This window comes from Trichoplusia ni, chromosome 8 (assembly GCF_003590095.1).
Source record: "Trichoplusia ni isolate ovarian cell line Hi5 chromosome 8, tn1, whole genome shotgun sequence".
Lineage (NCBI taxonomy): Eukaryota > Metazoa > Arthropoda > Insecta > Lepidoptera > Noctuidae > Trichoplusia > Trichoplusia ni.
In genome coordinates this window covers 4571429-4595024 of record NC_039485.1, presented here as the reverse complement: position 1 = coordinate 4595024, position 23596 = coordinate 4571429, and the positions used below count along the sequence as shown (strand labels likewise).

The following is a 23596-nucleotide window of genomic DNA, read 5'->3' as shown; positions in this document are numbered from 1 at the left end:
TCTATAATATCTATCCGATGGAAAAGAATACCTGCTTTAGTGAGAATTCCAAATAAACTTCCTACCTGAAACTGAAAGCTGTATCGAAATTTTCTATTTGAAATTCGTCAAAAATCATAATTTCTAGGCCATTAATAATTAATGTGTACATACACCATTTAACAAGAAATTAGTTAACGTCTATTTCATTAAAAAAAGTTACAAATAAACACAGACACCAAAACATCACTATTATTTCTATAAGCGCTTGCATGCAACTTTGTACACCTAGGTAGGTGTCTATAGGTCGCATTGGCACCAGCAGGGGCTAATGACGTCACACAGACATCGATTACTGTACGAGAGTATTCACGGGCACGGCCATTATAGGAGATAACGAGCGACGATATTTTAACTCTTTTCTTTAATTTTTTTCGTTAATGTGTTGATATACATGTAAGTTACAAGGTTTTTTAGTTTAATTTTATTATTAATGGTTTTTTAGTGTGGTCAGAATGGAAGCTGATGTCAATATGGATTGGACATAAAGTAAATTGATTTTGTACAAAAATAATGTGTTGTTTATTTGCTTTAGGTAGAGATATAAATTCGTCCAGTGCGAGGAAGACACGCGTCACTGAAGTTACGAAAATAAATAACAAAGGGGTTTCTATCAAATTTGAGACCGATTTAAACCTCGATTTTATTATTTGTTGTTATATCGGTGTCAAAAATACATTTGATAAGTATCTGTTTAATTTTCAACTTTCTGGCCATCGCAGCTAAACGACGGATGGGAGACTTTGGGAATGAAACAAAAAAAAAATATTGCTTAGCATTAATTTTTTTTCTCTAAAAGAAGTGCATATTTACCCGTCTAGATTCAATCGCAAGAAGAATTAGAGAGAGAGTGAGAATAAAAAAACATTAAAATGAATCGTTCTGTTATGTATTAGCCTAAAAAGCTTTTAAGTTTAAGCAGCAGTCTAAGTTTCTTCCGTTTCGAAGGAAAAATATTTTCACGAAACCAGAAGTGAAGGAAAACTGGACTTATTCGTAAATTCCGTAAAGATTTCAAATAAAGTTCGGATCCCTCGTAAACTGACGGACAGACAGATGTTTTATTTCATGTTTGGAATGGTGAATAGTATCTACAAATACAAAACGTTGTGACAGAAAACACTGCTATGAGAAACGGTGATGTAAAAATGTTATTCGGTTATCTAGTATAGAAATATTTGTGATTTTATTTAAATGTGCACACGAAAGAATTCCTTGAGATACATGTTTAAAGTAATAATAAGTGTTCATGAAATAATAATAATACAGTATTTGTCGACGATGAAGGAACATGATGCATTTTTTTAAAGTGGAACTGCAAAAATTTCAAGCCTCATTTCGGATGGGCAATCATTTAAGAACTCCTCTGGCTTTGAGTTGAGTGAAAGAGAGTGTCAGACTTTTGTTTTCTTAAGCCCAGGAACATGGGTGTTCCTTCTCGTGACCTATGTATACCGGGGCCGCGGTAACCATTTGAAATGAATAACCAAATGAACTTGTAACGTGATTTACTGTTTTTTTATAGGCTCAATCAATTTGGTTAAAAATATATACATATATCAGAATCTAAAACAAAACAATAGTATCAAATTCCATTTTAGTACGACTAAAGAATTTCGTGTTCATGAGATACAGCTCGCGGACAGAAGGACAGCGTCAGCAATAAGGTGCGATTTTTATGCTTTGGATAGGCAACTTAAAAATACTGAAATTAAATCGCGAAAGAACTACGCCGACATTACAAACGCTCTATTTCCTTGTGACCTGGTTTTAAATTACCAATAGCAGTTGGAAAGCCGGTGTGAGCGGCCGCCTAATAAATGAATTTATTATATTCTAAGTATTCTATCAGGTGCTTTCAGTGCCCGCTAAGAGAATATTATCTGTCACTGGGTATTAGAGCCTTGGAAATAGGTAGGCAGTTTCTCGAAATATTATACACAGTTGACAAATTATTTGTAAAGTAAATATAGGAATGAAGATTTTTTAGGTGCGTACCCGAAGGGTAGAAGTGAAACCTATTACTGAGGTTCCGTTATCTGTCATAATACCTGATCATTTACCACCATGCTGCATCATAATCATAAATAATAGTAAACATCAGGGTTGAGCAACGCATGGTTCAGTCATACAATTGAAATTCATAAAACTTCCTCACTACAATAGTCCTGGCTGAAGAGGCATTGTTAAAACTCCTTGTCATATTTTAATAAAAATTTAACGTTTCTACTTATTTTAATCAAACAGGAATTTTTCATAGCATCCATGTAGGCATTTACCTAAAGGTTGAAAACATCTCGGATGTTGCAACGGCGACACCTACCCAAATCATTCACGTGAAAAACACGTCTCTGGACTAAACCCTTTCTATATGTAATTTTAATTACACACCACAAACAAAGCGAATTACGTGACACTTCCCGAAACGAAAACACGAGTTTGTGTTTTTTTTTTAACAAATTAGTTTAGAAATCTCTAGTCCGTATGCTTCCTCCCGATCATATTTCTTCTTCACAGTTATTATATCCCAACGAAATTGCAGTACCTAGTCTTTTGTTTATACTAAATATTTCTAAACTAAATAAGTATGTTTAAAAAAGTTAAGATACCCCGAACAAAACCAGCCCCTCTAGTCCGGTGTCATTTCTATGATCAAAAACGTCATTGAGCAGCCCTCAAATGTATAGAAATAAAAATTAGTCACACGACTTTGACCTGTCATCTTCTTAAGTCGCTTGAACAGAACTGTCATTTGGCATGAGACTTTTATGAATGCTATTCGTACAAAACAGGATTTGCATCTATATGAACTGGTGGCCCAAAATGTAGGGCACTGGACTATGGCCCATATAAGGACAAACGACAACTTAACCCTTGCAGGTACATGATTGCCCCTGAAGTACCCTATCGCCGTTAAACCCCTGTAAATTATGTACAAACAACACTTATATTTTAAACTCATATTTTCATTAAAATAAGCTTGTACCTTAATGGGCAATTGAGGTGGATTATTATGATTTATCAACGATTCGACGGGAATTTTCTCTCTGTTGCCTCATTTGATCAATCGATAATGCGGTCAACGGTGCTTTGAGCAGTCTTCGTATGAGAGGTTAATGCAAACAATGGGGTTATGAGAATTTCATTATTATTGAGTTTCTATGTCGGGTTTAATGAATTGAAGAATTAAATTGTGGTTTTTTTTGTCCTCACCTGATGGAGGGGTAATGTGGCTAATAACGTAATTTTTGTCTCCAGAAAGCTGATCAGGAAATTATATGCTAGGTTGTTTCTTTCTCAGGTAGTCATTTGTAGTAATGGTTTACTGAAGATGCGAAGTCTGAATAATGTCGACGGAAACAATACTCTAGTCTGCAAACCACACTTTTATTTGGCCTCTATCCGACCAAACAAAGTCAAATCAAGACCAGCCTAAATGATTCATATCAACATAACTCCGAAACTGGCAGAACCTTTAAAAAACCTACAAGAGTTGGCATCAAACATTCAGGGTGTTTTGTTGTACCACAAATCCTTGGCCCCTATTCCCGGTGTGAGTAACGCTGGCCACTGCAGCCCGTTTGATTATTTATTTAAGCTTTCCTTGTATACTTTATATGCCGCAGTTACTTGCAGTGAGATGCATTCGCTACGCTCCACCGTGACGTCATCCTTTAGATGTTTATTTACGAAGCACGGTTTTGTTTGGACAACTGATGTTTGAAGTTCTGATTCTGTTTTGTCTATTCAGGCATTTGTTCGAGGTTGTTTTAGTTAAATCTGGAGTTATATTGCTGGTCGGAGTTTTGGGTAGTTGTTCTGAAATTTCTAATCGGCTTGGAGATATCGGAATTGTTTTGGAGTAATTTACTATTTTTTTTCTTTGAGGTCCCCTTCTATTTAGGATTAAGGTATATCCATACATGTTTTTGTCACTTTCGAATCACCTTATTACCGAAAAAAGTACTTTTTTACTGATGCTCCAGCCTTTTAAACATTGTATAGTGCAGTGACAAATAAACATGTCGCTATTTCTTTGTGGTTTAGGATTAATGACGAAACTAAAAGCGAATCTGTATTATTGTGGCCCCGAATCTAGCAGACAGCTGTGACGTCACACAAGCTCAGAGTTTATTCGTGATATGGATTTCTGTTGGTATTTTTAGATGAGATATGGCCTACTCCACTTGAGTCAACCAAGTAATAATGTAAGAATTTTCTGGTTCCTTGCAAAAATTGCAGCAACGAACTCATATTTCATGAAAGACAAGGTCGCCTTGGTTAGATTTTAGAATTGTACTTTCCTAGATCAAAAACTGGGTTAACTTAGGATAATATTGCTACAAAAATCGTCTGTTCGGTTTATAATAGTTTTAGCTTAGCTGATGTTCGTAACTTTTTAGCTTGCGGAGGAAAACCTGGGAAAGTAACCGGTTCAAAGACTAGAGGGCCGTCTGGTCTTACCACATCGCTTTGAAGTAAAATTACAGCTGTAGAAGCAAGACAGCGCATTACACGGCGTAGAATGATGTCTCTTACCCACAATTTAAATTCATGTTACTATAAAGGAGATTTTTATAATATTTTGTTCGACTCGCGATCCCGCCGCGTCTGCTCATGATTAAGGACTCCGGTTGGGTCCGAAACTAGTCGGGCTACCCCGATAAATATGCGTGAGTAAACCGTTACATCATTTAATATAAAGGAGATGTTCTGGATATGAGATTTTTTTACCGAACCAAGAAAAGGCGTGTCAGCGATAATAATAAATTAACTCTATAACATCGTTGTCCACTCAGATTCTTAGAAAAAAAAATATGCAACAATAATTAAGATAAGACTGCTGCAGAAATGGGTGATCATGACCACCAATGAGGACATTTTTAAGAGGTGGACGATCAGAAAATAAAGACATGGTATGTTGCTTCTCATAAGATCATACAGAAAACTAACTGAGCAATGTCCGAAAGAGCAATTCCCTGAGAAGACTTAAAATTCATAACTTAATCTCGGTAATGTGTAAAGTTGTAATTAATCCCGTTTTGTGTTGCGTTGAATAGCATGCGAAATTCAATATGGCGGAAAACTGGTGTAGGATAGTTAGTACGAAATTTCTAAGTCAAGTATGTTGTACATCTGGGTAAACTATGTCTGTAGGTACCTAAATTTTTTCAACGTGTGTTAAATTACAGCTTCATTATATTTTAAAATTTGTTCTTCTTTTACATTGAAAAATCTTATTCCTCCAAGATAATAATACTGCAATAAAAATGGGCATCGTTTATAAAATTATATCAGCTAATAAAAAAAAATAAACGAAGTTCCGCTTTCATCAGAATAAATGATACCTGTATAAGTAGGTAATTACTGCAAGGACAGTTCAAAAATGTTAAATACGATGATACTGCGTAAAAGCCAAATATTATAACTTGGATTAATTCCCAGTATTGTTACAAAAGCGAAATAAATCATTATTTGTACCAAACACTACAATAAGTTTAGAATAAGAACTCCGCAGACATCTTACATTTAAACTTGCTTCTGGCCTTCTTGCGAGTTTATTTGCAACTTCGCCGTACACTGCGTTCTTTCATCAGGCTAATTAAATTTATGAACTTAGTGAATTTGCAATGAAAGGAATAAATTAAGTGTAGCATTTTTTGCGAAGTAAATGTTCCTAGTTACTTTGTGCTCAAAGGAGAATCAGTTCAAAGAGGTTTTCATTATGCTGCTAAGTTTTCAGTTTTTCATTAAGGGTTAAATGAGCGTAATGAAGTATCTACTAATTACTGCAAGAAACTACGTAATTTATTAATTTAGTATGAATAATAATTTTACTTAACTTACGTGAATATTATTGTCCACTTGGACCTCTATGTAGTTTGCCAAGTATTTAATAGAGCTATTTAGGTAAATGTTCTCATGGGCATCCAAATTCCATATTTTTTCATTAAGTCTTTATAGGGATCCCGTTAGTAATATCCCCATACAACCGTAAAGCCGTTAAATATAAAATTCCCTAAGGTAAGGACAGATAGCTGCCCATTTTACACAGGTACCTCCTGTTTGCACGCACTTACCTGCAATATTGAACAGTATTGAATAAATGATGGCAAAGGCTGTACTTACTAGTGGCGCTCACTTCAGGCCCAAGAGACTCGAAGGCTTTGCCGAAACTTAGTTTTAGTAGTCGATCCGAATCTGGAACAAGTAATTTGGGTTAAAATTGAGTTGGCGAGAACAGCGCCATCTCTGTGACAAACAGGAACTACGTGGTCGGTTGCGTTAAAACATTTCGCCGCGTGCCGTGCGGGTTTTCAAGTTAGTGAGGTAGATGGCGTTGTAGTTAACTACAGTGAAACTAGATGGCGCTTTTATGAATTAAAAAGAAAATTTGCGTCTCGCAATTTTCATTTTTCTGGTTTACATATTTACGTATGCTGTATCCAATTTTTGCAAAAAATACAGCCTTTTTCTTTTGTATACGTAACTGTACTTACTCTGTGGCTAGTGTGAATTATTAAATCTGAGTCGGAAATGCGTTTATATTTAGTACCTACTTGTAGAAACGTATCGCAAATTTATTTCAAAGTTAACCATCTTATTTTAAAGTTTAACTGGTAGCAGGTGAGAGTTGTGATGGCAATCTAAATAAGCGGTACCAAGAGGCAGTTGGATTGCCGCCAAAATTCCTTTTCATGCCACCTATGTTGGCACTCGCAAATTTAACCAGATCCGACGCATTTACGGTTGTTACAAATTCGCTTCTATTGAATAAGTAATATTTTCTCCTTATAAATTGGTATTGGAAGTTTGGGCCAAAAATTTCAATTTAAAAGATGTTTGGTTTTCATAATAACATCAGATAGGTTACATGAGACTGAAAACAACTTAGGGACATTTTCAACAACTATCTGAAATGTGATTTAGTTTTAGTTACTTGATATAGTCGGTCGCTTCTTTTTTTTTTACACATAAATGTGTAAAAAAAAGAATTAAGAATATTACTTACAAAAGTAGTAAACGTTTTTTTAGCAAATAAACTGTGATAATGGTAAATGAACAACAATAATCAGTTTCATCAAATAAGGAGTTTCCATACATAGACATCACTACTTTTCTTTGGAATCCCTTGAAAAACTATAACATATTACTGAAACAAATCATGAGTAATTAAGACAAATCACCGACGAACAAAACAAACTTCTGATACAACAGATAATTGATAGATCATCATCGATACATACAAATCAATTTCAATAAGAAGGTAATAATCAAATACGTGTACCTAGCCGTAGGTCAACATAAACCGATACCATTGAGTATTGAGTATTGAACTAAGTCCATTCATTAACCACACAATGATCGCTCAGAATTGTATCACAACATTGACATTGTCCCGTTCATATCTCAAATTGATTTATCTGGAATTGATACAACTAATAGCGGAGCATGTCGTTGACTAATTAATGTTTTGAACATGTTTTATCAGTTTCGCTTCGTAGAAATTGTGACTGTTTTGTTATTTAAACAGAAATTAAATGAAATCATTCATTTTGCAACTAGGATATAATATCAACACATTCACATCTTTTTTAGAATGCTGAAGTCAAAATTTCCTATTTGACGACCCTGAGAAGAAATGCCGAAACAAACTCAGAGAGATATTAAATATAAAATGAACTAGAATTTTACGGAATTTAAGTAATTCCTTATTTGTTCCGAATGTCAATATACTGGTATTTCATTCGTTTAAACAAATACGCAAGCTTTTAATTAACTGTGTCAAAGAGACGCTTCTTTCCTGAAATCGGAATTACGTGGAAAATACTAATTAATTAGTTTTTAACTTAAACACGTAACGTAAATAGTGAGCAACTATTGATTAGTTTGTTATTTACTTAGTTTAGACACACAAGTAAGGGACATCCCTACTTAAAAGCAAAATATGAAAAACGGGAAGCTTCAAAAAGGGCATAGAAAGAAAATTCATTTGTTCTTTAGCAGCATCGTACAACTGCAGAAGGTTAAAATCTGCGTATCTTCAGTAATTGCGCCACTTCTGCGTCTATTTTCTTTTTACTAAGAGTAAGCAATTATACACGTTGTGTTACTGATCACCCAATGGTAAATACAAACCCGCAGCTGTCGAATCAGGAGGTGGTTGGAAGAGGAAAGTGGCTGCAAACCCCTGGCCAGGGGTGGCAGAGTTCGCTGTGAACTGGATAAGCAGCGCTGGACCCGTCGACAGCACCTCATAGCCTGAAACATGATAACGAAGAATTAGTCAGAGAGTAATATGAAATAGATAAGAATTTATATTATCCTAATGTCTTATGCAGATTTTTGGTTTGAATTGGACTAAAAACATCTAAATAAAATAGACCTGAATAATACGTATTTTCTTACATCAATACATACATCCTTAAAAATTATTGTATGTAGTGGGTGCTAGTAACATCACTTGCTAGTAAAATGCTTACTGGTAAGTGACGTCACACGCGATTTCACTACTATGCTTATTTTTGTTTACGAAAAAAAAGAATCTTATATTTTCTGCGTCTGGCAGTCAATACATTTTTTTCCTATTGAATCCTAGCGTTCTAAAATTGGTAGAAAAACAGCCTTTATAAAAGCTATAACACAATTCTGTTCAAAAGCCAAAGATTCCCCGATAGCACTCTAATATGTATTAACGGTTTACAGGTCCAAGCCATGAAAAGTTAAACTGAAAATCTATCACCCGGCAAATCCCCAATACCGTTCGTTGGGATTTAACACAACTCTTTCGCGCGAGCTAAAATAAAATTTCCATTCCACAGTAAGATTTCACTGGAAATTCAACAAAAGAATGGGATTACTGATTTTTGAAACGTCACGAAATTTCGGATTTGGCATCAAAGAGACTCCTGCCGAAATTTGAGAGACGGAATTCTCTCATAACACTTCCGTATACTACGAGCTGGAGATATACATACAGGCACGGAAACAGATGTACGTAACATGTTCTGAATAACATCTTAGGCCCCCATTGTTGATGAAGGTTTTTGAAGAGGGTTGTATTGAAAAGATGAGCGAACTAAGGATTGAATGATCCCTTGTTGCTGACTCGGGTTCTATAAATTCTGTAGGAAAGCTAATGAAAGGGAATAAGAACATCGGATTAGGATCGATACCAAATAAGTAAATAGATAATGTATTGCTTATGCGTTAGATCTGTTTCTGATGGACTAATCTTGAGGTCAAAAGGGTTTTATCATTATGATTCAATGTTATGTTTGCATATTAATATTGGATTATTATGTTGTGTGATGACTTTATGGTTGAAAGACTATCTTCTTTATAATATCCATTATAATATTATATACTGTCATTTCAGTTTCTATGCATTAAGAGCTGGCTGGCCTTTGTTCGATACTGCGGTTACATTAAATTATTTACATGATCCTAAAGTAGGCTATATAATCTAAAAAAATAGAATGGATTTTACTAAAATTAGTCGGAAAGTAAGAAATTCTACTTTTTTCTGAAAAGTTTCATTTTTATTTTCTTTTAATATGGTTCTGATATGAAAAGATCATATTATATCGTATGGTAACACCTTGTTAAGCCTAATGACTCTATATAGTACCATAATTGGTACTATATAGAAACCACACTCGGTATGGATTGGTATTAATACTACACCTGCTACCAAAAGAAACATATTAATCAAAATGTATTTACGAGTAAGTAAGTCGTAAATTAATTGGTATGACAACCAACACGATCATGAGGTTTTGCATAATTAACACGTACAGATAAAGGTTCAAGGTTTGCGGTCAACACGCTACTAGAGTCAGGAGCATATGTTATTGATACGTTATCTCAAGTCAACACGTTCTTACTACCGCGGTGAGCGTTCAACGATGCGCTGGTCTTTAAAATGAAGAGATTATCTCCGTTTTTTTTCCTCTCTCATAGTGGTTGAAGTCACCCACTGAGCGTGGCGTGTCGCGGCTTCGATTCCCGCGTAACTAGCATTTGTGTGATCCTATAATGCTTGTCCTGAGACTTGAATGTTCGTGGAACACACCCGGCACAAGGATTGATTTCAAACTCAAAACTTTTACTACCCAAAAACAACAAATGATTACTTTACATACTATATTTCTTAAGGCGCTAACTATATTTTCGCATCGCGATTCGCATATTTTAAAGCGGTTTCTTGTAAAATATAGCTTGAAGAAACAGAAGCCATTGTTTGAATACGTAAAACCTGGAAATTAGGTATAGAGGGTGGTTGTAATCACAGCGCTGCGCAACTGGGGCGAGTTTGTTAAAACTAGGGTTGTTAGTTTTTATCAAATAGTTTTTTGAAGCAAATTTTGTACTACACAACTTATTATTTTCAACCTTTTATCATTTCAAACGCTTCAGTAGGCTTATTCTAAATTTATATATGCAACCTTTGACGAAGGTGAACTGAGTAAAAAGTAGTGCTTAAATTCAAGAGTTGGTCCTATTTTTATCCGTAATAGCTAAAATACAAAAAACGTAGAAGATAAAAGGAAGAGAAACGTAGCTAGAAAATAAATAAAAAAATATGACCGATGTTATATTTCGTTGCCGCTGTAACAAGATATACAAAGAATAAAGACCAATGTTTTCGAATTGTATCCTATGATTTTAACATTTGTAAATTTGAAATTGCTGCGCTGTACGTAATAGCGGCTATTAGCTGAGCTTAGGAATAGCTATAGCGGAAGCTAAAATACTTTTTGAATTTTAATAAAAATCATGACAAAAGAGCAAAGTAAGAGCCAACCCTATCCCCGAAAGTCATTGCTACTTTGACGTGGCATTATTCATTCAAAGGGAGAATTGTTCGAGTGCGCAGACGCTAGCTGGCTACCGATACCAATGCATCCAGAATGTATACCCAATCAGTGTTTCGCGACGTAGGGCTGGTCAGTTCCCCTAGAAACAAGGAGAACGTTGAGTATGGCTATGAAACCCTTTAACCGTAAAATAGTAGTCGGACTCATAACACTGAAGATTATGTACGAATAGAGCAAAAAATATATTTACATTAACAATTGGACCCCACCAAATTTTCATTTAATTAATTGTTTTCATTTTTCAATTCATTGTTTAAGCAGAAATTACATATTTCAGTTGTTTAGTTATCATTTCATGAGCTACAGCCTGGTGGCAAACGGACGGAGAGACCGTCAGAAGCGGAATCTCAGTTACAGGGTTCCCTTTTTATTCTTTGAGTACGGAATCCGATTAACGAAGATATCCTAACTGTATTAGACTTAATAGACCGGGAGTCTATTAAGTCCGGTACATGATAAATACAGTTAGGATATTTTCCAAAGATTTCACTTATTTACCAGTTAAGTTACAGTTTACAGTTTTGACTGTAACGCAGTTTTGAATTTATCACTAACTGCAAGTAGCACTTGTTTTTACGGCAACAGAGGAGGAAAAATAGACAGCAAAGAATGGAGTATAACATTCTAAGTTTGGTAAAAACCCCTTAAATATAATTAAAGATTAAAAAAAAAATCTAAGTCTAATACCAACTCCTTGGCCGGAACTTGCACAAAATAGAGAAGTGTGGAAGAGTAAGGGGGAGGCCTTTGCCCAGCAGTGGGATCTAAAGCAGGCTACATAAAAAAAAATACCAACTCCTTAATAAAACACTTTACAAATAAATCAAAATAAACTTTTTCGTTACTGTTAATACAGGACAGTCGAGAGATACAATTGGAGCTTAAATAAATACATTTTCTGAGAACAATTTATTGGACAAGTTGTTTTTTGTAGCAAAGAATATTTTCCTATTCGAATAAATCTAATTTTGTTTGAATCGGATTTGTGATTTTATTTTTTTGGTATTATATAATCTGTTTACTGTTATATTATTGGAGATTGTACTTTTTTTTTCAATATTAAAATTGTATAAGGGTTAAGTTTCATAGGAATTTGATTAACGTACAAGTTACAATGAAAAGGCAATTACTGCTACGCTACTATGCCTGGTACGGTCAGTACGTGGATGGGTGGCCATCAATATTACAACGTACACCTCTATTATTCGGAAAGCACGTTAAATTGTGGTTCCCAGCTGTTGGTTATACATCTTTCATAGACGTTACAAGCTAGTAAGAAGCTAGGAAGTCTGACAACCAGTCTTACAAAAGGGTATCATGTTGGCCAGGTAACTGGGTTGAGGAGTAGAACCTTGTAAAATATTGGTATTTAGCTGCACCCAGTTAGACTAGAAGCCAACAAAAAAAGAAAAAAGGCTAGACTGATGGTAATAAGCATTATAATATCATAATCAACAAACTTTTGTGAACCTATGAGGTTATTTAACATCCAACAATATGTATCTACATAGGTCTATCTTTCACCTTATCAAAATCATTCGGGCATGTCACGAAAGGCCTGAAGTACAAACAAACACGTATACCTCGCATCAGTTCTATCAATATGTATTCAGTGTTAGGATGTATCCCTTACGAACAGAGGCAAGCACTTAGCTTTCACGTCAGTCAAATGTTTCCCAAAATACCAGCGATACTTTGGGTTATGTTGTAGTAGGCATGCAATAATATTGGCCTTAACGGGTATATGTCTAGGGTTCTTGCTATTAATAATTTTGAACAGTACTGGTCTTGAGTAGTGCAATACAATGCATCGTATGCTAGTCTTGACTAAATTAGGTTTTCAATCTTATTAGTTGACTGACTCTAGTATGTGATAGGAAGAAGGTTGAAATGAAACTACTTTACGGATTTTATCGCGGTTTAATTTTTGATTTTAGTTGTCCTTTGCAGGTATCATGGTCACTGACCATAAAAGAACTAAAATCTAAAGTGTCGAATAAAATCGGATAACATCCGTAAAAGTAGTTTCATTTCAATGTCAAACATTCGCGTAAACCTAAGAAAGAAGGTTGACTATCGAGTTTGTTTCAATTTTAAAATTATCTATTTACAAGAATACACCGTACAACAATAAACTGTACCGAATTGAAGAGGTGCTGAAAGTTAAAGGAGATTTTCATGGCCTTTCAATTAATAAAGAACGTCTGATATCGCGAGTGACCTAGACGGGGATGGGAGGAAGAACTGGACTTTTTATGCTAAGAGTTCTCAAATGGCCATTGATATTAAGTCAAATAAACAGGTTTATATTAGCTGGACCCTTAAGCTGCGTTGTTGACCCTACAGAGCAATAGCAAGGAAAAATATACCTTGTGGCAAGGCACTTTGGGTTTAAAATAAATGAAGTGGACAAAATAGCCATGTTGTAATCACCTGTAAGCTCGTTGCACAGCATGGCTATGGCTGGTGAGTTCGTGTCTCTTCCATCAAACACTTTGATGATGTCGGCACGCCGCAAACAGCTGGAATAGAAAAACAAACTATAGTTACAAAAGATAGTTACATACAATTGAAGGGAACTCTTTTCATTTTAATATTTACGAGTACGTTTAACAGCCAGTACGACTATAGTCTAATAGATGCCTGACTACGTCCAAAATTGTGCAAATAAGATTATAAAGAATTATTTTTCGCAATTTTTGCATTGCAATCATAATTATTTCTTTTTTATCTGTGCTATAAAACGTTTGTTCATTCCCAATTTCAAGATTCTAAATTAACGTAAAGAACCCTATAAGTTTATGTATGATTCCCTTGCGAATGTCGAACATTTGCGCCATAAACGACTGTATCTTTTAATTGCGTTGCTTTAGGTTAGGTCCTAACAAGCCTTGAGTATTTGACATAAATTTCAGCTTGATCCCTCCACGCAAACTTGAGAAAAAGGATCTTGACTGTCAGACGTTATAATATACATGTACAGCAAAGTGATCTAGAAGTGTTCCATTTTCTTCATTTTGAGTTACCAATCCTAATTTAAGAACAGTACAATACCGAACAATAACAACTCCAAACCATTGACTGGGCCGTAAAGAATTCCTCTACAAGTTATATGAAGATAAAATGTTCGCTTTAGTTCGCTCATAATTGACAAATAATTGTATACAGATTAGAATTTTAATCAATGAGTATAATATTATGTATCACAGTACTATTGTAACCATTATTGTGACCACAAATAGTTTATTGGATGCGGCTGTGTTGGTTCAGAGCTGTGATTCGATGCCGGATTGAATATCTCGTTACTACACAATTAACACCGTATTTATGGTGAAGAAGAAATTAAATATTCGATTTTCAATTGTTTTGTTCACATGCCTTTGAATTGAAGTTGTGAATTGATCGCCATTTGTTTTTCGGTATTCGATCAGTTTGAACGTAATTTTATCACCGTTGCTTATTTTTTATCCACTATTTGTTCTATTCCTACTGGTATATTATGTGATTAGATCAAGTCAATATGATTCTAAGGAAAAAAATATATTTTTTATATGAATGAACTTCCCTCCGTTCAATAGCCTTGACAGTTAAAAGGTAATTTACATGTGTAACCTATTGAAGTAGGTACATTAACGACCTTCAAAAGTCTCATAATAGTTCTTTTTTAATATTCCTATAATTATAATTGTGGTTAAAATAAATAGCGTAATCTACAGAACCCAAATTAATAAATAAACCCGTCGATCCACACCATAACAAAAAAAAAATATAGAGCCAAAAAATAACAAATAAAAAATGCAAAATCAACGTTTGTTCACTCGATTATCAAGGGATTTGCTTTTAGCATGAAAAAAAAAAGGTCCTCAAAAACAATTTCTATTTTTCGTGATAAAGTTTCCGTATGAGTAATATCGGAAGCCCATCGCAATATATCGTCTGGTTCTGCTCTTGACACACATGATGTCGCAGCTCCATACATTTTATGGAGAACACTCTCGTTACGGCAAATTGTCGTGTTTGCTTTATTACATGACTGTGGAACGGAAATGGGAGGCGTGATGGAGAGTCCATGCCTTTGGAGTACAATGTGCATAAGAATTTAATGGAATGTGAGTTTTTGGGATTGATTTCTTTGTTTATTTGTTCTTTAGAGGATTAATGTCGAAAGAAGAAATAAATTTAAAGTAGATTATTCAATTATAATATGTCACATTGACTTCAATTGATAAATTCTGGTGAATTTCGACTTGAATGTTCGAAATCTATAGAAAACACATTTGCAGATTGATAAACGAAAAGGTGTTCATTACAATGTTGGTATTTTTATTTTTTTCCTCATCGAAGCTTCGTTTCTTAGTTTTGGAATCCTGTGAGAGCTGACCCAAAATAAAACTCATAATCCCACTCATACTGATTATAATTTAAGAAATGTTAGCATATGGTTCAGATCATAACTCGTCTAATTAGTCTCATGCATTAACACCAATGGCCGTGTTTGTGGAATAAACAAGTATTTGTTGCTTGCGGAAATCGACCGCATCATCAACCGGGTCGCAAAATTAATCGATGCTCGCAGTGTTAGATCAAAGCCGTAATATAATTATTGGTTCAGTTTTCGATGAAATAAGACGTGTTTGTTTTTTCTTAAAAAACGCCTGCTGCATTCAGGTATTTTCGTTTCATTGTGATGCGCGACTACGTAAATATACTGCGTATAGTAACTTTTCACATAATTTCTTAGAACGTCCTAATTGTGAAAAGAGGTTTGATATTAAACAATTGCCCAAATATAAAGATTTTGTTCGTACTTCATGTTTACAGGGTTAGAAAATACATAGAGGTACCCAAATCATCGTATATAGGCGATTTCTTTAGTTATGCGTTTTTTTTCTGATAGAAAAATATATACGTTTATGTTTCATGTATCTTAACTAACGGCAGTATGAACAGAAATCTTATGTAAGTCGGAGTTTGTTTAAAAACAACGAAAAGGTCGAAGTAACTATCACTGGTCGTCACTACTACTCCGGATACCCTGAATATAAATATTTTCTCTAGCTTTGATTTCTCTATTGTATATTTCATATTTTTGACATTCTTTTTTAATCACTTTTTATTAAATTCTTTTCTCACATTAAGGACCGGGAAACTCATGACCTTGTTTATTGGAAGGAGAAGACACCTTGGCCTTTGATCATTCGTGGGGGGGTTTATAATAAAAAAAAATCTGATCTCACCTTATCATATTAAAAGTCCTATACAGATAAACAAATAATAAAATAGCTTAGAGAGAGCTATAAGTAATACGTTAAAAGCAGTATGTACGAGAGGCAAGTCATTATGGTAATGAAATGTTGACAGAGCTCGGAATTGCGGAATAACTGTAATTTATTGCACTTTACGTGACGATTAAGTAACCTAATTAGGATATTTAAGTGTGTTAGGCTTACAATTTGATTACGGATTCTCTAATATAACAGAATTATAGGACAACTTTGTGATTATCATATTGATGTAGATTATTCTGTAGGTGCAATAAAATCTTGTACAGAATAAGAAGATTTATAAATATCTTTTAGATTATATCCTCAGATATCTTTGAGATTGACTCATCTTCTACCCGTAGTCATGATGAGTCAATGTCAAAGATATCTGAGGATTCTCTATAAATTGGGAAAAAAACACATCAGTTTGGTTACAAATTGTAGGCCGTAATAATGGTTGCTGACTTCAAACTTTTTGGTAGCGGCAATAGAAATAAATCATCTGTAAAAAAATCAAATGTCTGGCTACCTGGGCATAAGGCTTTCTAGTCCCAATTTCTTACAGCCTCATCCAGACTCGACCCAAAACCCATCATCACCCATCGATCAAAACAAACAAATTCAAAATCGATACCAAAGAACGGAGATACGAATCACAATATAGCCGGTATTGTCATAGCTGCGATTGTCCCGTTAATTAATGCAACCCACGTAATATTACCACTGCACGGATAATTCAGTTGGGTTAATTTAGTTAGCCGAGTTTCAAGCCGGACTTAGGAAATTCCTTAACAGGAATGCCTTGAATTTGTAAGGGAGTATTATTGGGATGCACATTCGGAATTCTTGTGCAACTTATTGGTTTATTTATTAGGTAAATGTTCTTTCTAAAATAACCGATTTATTGTAAGTCGAACTCGTGGCTCTGAGGGGTCTGTTCAAATAGGCAAAAGACATTACTTTCAATATTTAGCAGCTATTTGTTGTGATAGTATCTAATATTGAAAAAAAATATACTCTAACATATTTACTTTCATGTGAATCATCATATCGGTACACAGCAAAGCTTTTTTTTATTTTTCATCTAGCTCCCTGTCTTCCACTGCTAGGCAAAGGCCTTCCGCAAATACTTTCACGATTCACTGTCCTGGGCCACATGAAATTAGCCCAAGCGGTAAGCGTTAAGATCGGCTCGCCACCGCTTCCTAGATCTCCCAGGGTGACGCCGTCTATCCATCTTGATCATAGTAATCTTGTTATAGGAGTAATTATGTTGCTTAAACAAACTACTTTAAAAGTAATCGTAGACTTAAGCTAGAATAAACTCAACGAGGCCATCTAACAACACGAAAACGTCTCTGATAAATTTATCCAAGTAATAATAGTTTAAGAGAACTTAAAGCAACAAGACGTTATTTATAGGTTCGCGTGTTTACGAGACCTTTTAAATCTCCCTTTAACTAGTGTGCCATTAAATTTAGTTACTGTTCCACCCTTAAACGGATTAGTTTGAGCAAATTCCTTTACACGATGTTCCGGTTTGCCGATGTCAACACCCCGGAGGCAAATTTCGTGGTAAAATCTTAAATATACAATATTAGTTTATAGTAACTATTTTAGAACTATTTAGGGAATATTTAGATGAAGGTTTATGGTTTATTTTCAGATATTAATAACTGAACAAACTTGTTAAATCGTCATCTTGTTGAAATGGTATCGTTTCGGTAAGGAAAATTTGCAACCGACTTCGAATAAAAAAATACTGAGAAAAACTTGATGATTTTGTCACATGACTGCTATTTCACGTTAAAACAAATCAGATCAACCAGTCCAAAGTCTAGAACTTTACCAATAAAAAAAGAGTACAGATCAATTGAGAACCTTCTCCTAGCCCTTTTTCAAGCCGGTTGAAAATAATCAAGGTCGAGGGTATTTTTAATTGTCCTTCATACATTCTATACCAGTAAGCCAATATGTATACCATACCAGTGCATTTTCTATTGTAATATTTTCCCATGGAATGGATACAAGCAGTATCTCCCACGTCTGTATTTAATCTTGGGGACAATGTTTTGAAATACTGATTTGGAAAAAAACAAGTGGTAACAGGTTTTTGTTATGGCAAAGGTAAATGAATCGGAAGATATTTGGGTTGACCCAGTTATGAAGCCAAGTAGGGTAGGCACTAAGTAGGTTATGTGACCGAGAGGACAGACTATGCTAATAGTTACCAATTAGCAACTTGGACAGTGAAATGTTAGCTAAAATCTATCTCCCCAAAATTGGCATCCGTTCATCATGAGGTAACTTCGTTGATATATTCAAGTTGAGTTTGTCTTGTTGAATGACTAGCTGTATATTATTCATGGATAACTTCTCTAATGTGTATAAGTTTATAGCGGTATTCATGATGAAATACAAATGAAAAATGATCTCATGGATACATAACAATCGGTATAAAACTAACATGTGTAAATCTTGGTTATACACTATCTGTGTACCAAGTTTTCTCTAAATCCGTACAGCGGTTTTTGCGTAAAAGAGGAACATAAATACTTCGCGTTTATAATATAAGTAGGAAGGAGGATTATATTGTGAAAATGAATAGACAAATTGAGTTGCCCTTAAAATTGTGCGTAGATGTGATGAAATCATCGATAAACGAATATTAAAACCTTAGTAAGACCTTAATCGGATTACATTGTATCTATACAGACCAAAAAAAAAAATGGGAGATAAATTAAATACTGCACGGGTAGCCGAGTGGTTGAGGTCATCACGCCAAACCCACTGTGCGCGACGTGTCGCGGGTTCGAACCCCGCGTAGGACAAGCATTTGTGTGATCCACGAATACTTGTTCTGAATCTGGGTGTCCTTGTGCATGTCAATTGTACGTTTGTGAAGCCCCCGCAACACAAGGATTAAATTCCTTAGTGCGGGAGTCACTTTTTTAAATAAAATAAATATAAAAATTAAACTGTTCGTAACAATAGGGTATTTGACAAATTTGTTTATTTTTTTTCAAAGATCTTAAATTCGGCTACGAAAAAATGGTAAATCGATGAGAAGTGGGCACTAAATATAAAGTCGCCAAAAATAAAGAAAGATGGAAGATGGAAAGGGGGACCGGATGATTTATATCAGGTGAAGTATCTGACGGAATAATATTATTTTTTTAAGCCAACTCCCCCATCATAATATCGCTTTCAGCCATTGTATACCTTAATATGTACAGGACCTTAGCTACATTATGCACGTAACCTAAAGCGGCTCACTCATGCATTATCCGTTTAATTAAACAAGTGCGTACAGTTTATGAGCTGAAGCCATTAATGTGAACACTAGTCGAGCGTTACAACCATAATTTAATTATGCCAAATCTACCAGCTCTGGCTTCGGTAACGGTCGGGCTATTTTGGATAACTGGTTTTACGCAAAAAGTGAAATCATGCGTAAATACCCTGGAGGTATTCATTGTTAGCTATTGCACTTTATTGTTTTAGGTTAGTTTAATTTAGATTGAAAAACGATTTAAAATTTCTCACTTTTTGGTGTTGGAAAAAGACGGCGGACCATTTTGTATTTATTGCGATTTTTAATTCCTGTACCAACCAAGGGGCATTCCCTTAAAGCTGTTTTAGATGGTTCGAGAAATATATGCAAGCTGCAGTACATTGGCACTAATTATCAGTCACTTTTGCTGCTATACCCGTATCACCCCGCAACTTTTAAGACATTTCTCGCATCGTCTAAATAATCCTAAAAGTAGTGTCATTGCGAATGTGGAAGAAAGATACTACTGTACAGTTTGTATTACGCTGTCCCGCTTCCGCAGCCATTAAAATATTGCTTTTAGATGTGTGAATTGTAGTGTTATACCCTTCGTACTTTCAGTACCTCAGTGCTCATAACATTTACCATAACATGACCCCCGAACCAGTACTTTTGTAACCCCATACGTTTAAATATGCATTGAATTTCGTAAAAAATAAAACTGGACGTAACGAAGCAAGCCAAAAACCAGAAACCAAAATTGCTTGGTGGTCAGCGATGCATAATTTACTCCTTTGTGAATTAACGCAACATTGAGCGTATGGTAGGTTTTTAAAGCTTTCGGAAAATAAACATTGCGTGATGCTTCTACTCGAAATCATTTATTCATGATGAAACAATTTATTTAGTTAGTCATTTCATTTTTACCTTGGATGAACTTTATTGTCCATTTTGAGTTGAATTTCCATTTTCAATTGCGTTTATGTTCCGAATTCCATTGACTTAATCTGGTGTGATATCTTCTACCATGCATTGCAATTTTTTAATGAACATCCAACATACTACTACATACATGTTTATAACCCTGCCAACAATTTTTAGTCATAGGAACAGGAATACGTCATCTGTGAAAATTTGAACTGTCTAGCGATCACGGTTCATGAGATACGGTCTGATGTCAGACGTCCGGACAGATATCGGAACCTCAGTAAGGTTTCATATTTATCCTTTGGGTACGTTAAAAGCACATGTATACTGTCGTATCAAAACACGAGTTTGTATCAGGTTAGCGTAAAATTTTCGAGCACCGCAAGCGATTCTAAAATCTTATTAGCATCGGCTCCAAAAATAACAGGTATCAAGTCGTTTCGAAAATATGTTGGCATCTGGCGACGCTAGTTCCACGTAACGCCCGTCATCATATTCAATATTTTCGTTCAGAAATTCGATTATGACGCGTTCCTCCCCAGTTTTATCATCCAGTCTTCGAATATTGACGGTGACTTTATGGAATAATTTTACGTGCAATTCCATTTTTATGAATGGATTTTTATCTTGGGTATTATGGTTATCCTAGTGTCTCTCCAATGTGGTTTTATCTAATATCGTACATTCGTTTTATATGGACGCCATTCTGGGAGTACGTAAATTATTTTAGTGGCTTCATATTTTCGCAGACTGGCAACCTTTAAATTGACGTTGACCGAACGTCCTCAAAGTTCTTTTCTACTTTTTGTTGAAACCAAAAGTAAGCATGAAAGGTACATGATAAATATTCTCTCTCAAATTCAATTTTGTTAATTTTTGTTTCGTGGACACATCAATTCGGTAGACGTAAACTTTAAGCTGTCTTTGGTGATTGTCTTTTTACATACACACTAGCCTATAAATGTCCCACTGCTGGGAAAACACAGTTTCCTCCCGATGATTTTCTACCGTCTGTCAGTGGTGTCTTAGAATAATTATGCAACTACATATAACTTTGAAAAAGTAACATTCGCACTTCGTCTGCGTTAAGATCGATCCTGCATCTCGTACATGCCATTCGCAAGGCCACTATGGCACTCTGAATATTTTTTACAATGAGTTCTTGTTTCTTTACCGTAAGTTTTTCAAGGCCTTTATGACTACGAGCAAGGCCTGACTAATTTAACTCAAGGCGAGTAGAGCGTTTAGTAGGTATCTTTCGTCCGCTGATAATGATGACAGTACCTAATATTGAACTAAAACAACACAAACCTTATGTCACCCTTTTGAAGGGCTATTTCCTCGAATACGATCTTCACGCGTTCCTTTGGTCTGGAATTAAAAAATAGTGTTGCTTAGTTTTCATGTTAGGTGGTAATTTTTAATTCGTTATATACAAGATTTTCCGATTGTATTCCATAATATACTCATACTGAGATAAAGAAAGTAAATAAGTGGAGGCTTGCAGGAAATTGCTGTCCATCCTATGCAATTTTTTGTAGCTTTTTTGAAATTTCTTCTTATTAAACAGGTGTGTATTTCTATTACTGTTTTAATCATCTCTTTGAATTTATTGTTACTTCATATCAAAAAATTGACATGAATTTCTTTTAAGAGAAAGTTGTCAAAATCTTTTTCCTTAATGCCTTTATAACAGTTGTTATTAAAGTTATAAATCGATTGCCCACTCACCTAGCATGAAAATGGTAAGAGCACCTCACATTGTTAGGGTATATGGACGGGTACCGGGGGCTGTAGAGACGCCCATGCGTCGGCCGGCTACCTGACCGGCTGAACTGGTAGTCGCATTCCGTACCCGGTACCTGAACACCGTCCGTATCGAATATTCCTGGAAACAAAAAGAAAATCATCAAAAATTGCCGATTTTATTTTTAATAAAAAAAGGGAAAAAGTCTTCTTTTGTGTGAAATGAAAATTTCCAGACTTGAAAGGAGAGGCGAGAGAACTAAGGCATATTTAGATGAAGATAGAAGTATTGTCTGTATCGTAATACATTGCAGAGCAGCGCAACTCATGTTTTGAAAGTGGTGTGTCATTAACAGTAATGTATTGCAAATTGCACGGTATTTTTGGTACGCACCGTCTTCATCAGCTTTTAGAGTCATGCCCAGCCATCCCATAATAAGGGTGGTGTGACGCCAAAATTTTATGGTCAATGAGCTAGCGTCTCTTCAATGGACTTAAAGAGATATATGACAGCGATGATAGCCTGTCATAATTATGTCGTGACGATAAGGCAAAGATGGATTTTTCACGTGATGACAAAAATCCAAATATCAAATTATTGTTAATTAAATAAATATAATATTAAAAATTGTTACGGCCGTTTGGTACAACCATAATATTTGTTTAATCTCCACTTAGTTATTTGAAGTTTAACCGCAACCACGATTCATATGATTTCCTATAGTAGCCTCTGGTACTTAACGATGTAATTTTAATTGATTTCATCAACTATAGGAGGTCACACCTTTCAACATTAAAAAAAAAATGAAGCAAAGAATTTCTTGCAGAAAATCTCGAAAAAAAGTTATAGATATGAGACAACCTAAATATACATTCAAGCTCCAATTTAAATTTTAAATGCAGTACCTATAAAACGTGAACTTCACATAAGCATGAACCAGCAACGTTTGTTTTCCCTTCACGTTCTTAGCCCATGTAATCTTTATTCATTTCATTGTAACACTTTACCGCTTCTAACGCCATAAAACCTCCTTTAGTAATATTAAATTATGGACATCCAGACATTTTCCTCTTTAACGTACTCCGAAGCACGTCTAACTGGGAACATTACACTTGGCTTGAGCTCCAATGACCGTGTAAGAATGAATATATGGAAAAAAATGTCAGAATACTTAGTGTGGAAAGGCGGGATGAAAAGTCTGTGATTTTAAACATTGAAACAGGTGGAAAAATCCCGAGTTTGACCCTTTTTGTACCACATGTAAAGGCTGTCGAACTTTTAAAGCTTTTGGTTCTGTAGATCTATAAATCGATCTCCTAATTATTCGACCGTCGTATCAGATTTTATCTAGCCCACTGTGTACCACTGCTGGGCAAAGGCCTCTCCCAAATTCTTTTACGATTCTGTGTCCTAGGCCACATGGAACTAGCAAAAGCGGTAAACATTTAGATCGTCACTTTTAACG

At 35.1% G+C, this 23596-nt stretch overlaps 1 protein-coding gene across 1 annotated transcript; it reads right to left on the bottom strand.

The window, feature by feature from the left end:
• Positions 1-5868: 5868 nt before the first annotated feature.
• LOC113496748 (deleted in malignant brain tumors 1 protein-like) lies at positions 5869-22564 on the bottom strand. Its single transcript, XM_026876070.1, has 6 exons — positions 22525-22564; positions 22116-22272; positions 21696-21755; positions 13353-13441; positions 8179-8301; positions 5869-6240 (listed from the first exon to the last, which is right to left on the bottom strand). The coding sequence occupies exons 1-6, from the start codon at positions 22562-22564 to the stop codon at positions 6116-6118; spliced, it is 594 nt and encodes a 197-aa protein (XP_026731871.1). The 3' UTR covers positions 5869-6115.
• Positions 22565-23596: the final 1032 nt, after the last annotated feature.

What these genes read in the sequence shown, in the direction of transcription:
- LOC113496748 (XM_026876070.1), bottom strand. Translation starts at nt 22,564, where the DNA reads ATGGGATGGCTGGGCATGACTCTAAAAGCTGATGAAGACG. An exon ending in TCTAAAAGCTGATGAAGACG is followed by an intron (nt 22,273 to 22,524) that starts GTGCGTACCAAA and finishes TTTTGTTTCCAG; the next exon opens with GAATATTCGATACGGACGGT. An exon ending in TCTTACCATTTTCATGCTAG is followed by an intron (nt 21,756 to 22,115) that starts GTGAGTGGGCAA and finishes TTTTAATTCCAG; the next exon opens with ACCAAAGGAACGCGTGAAGA.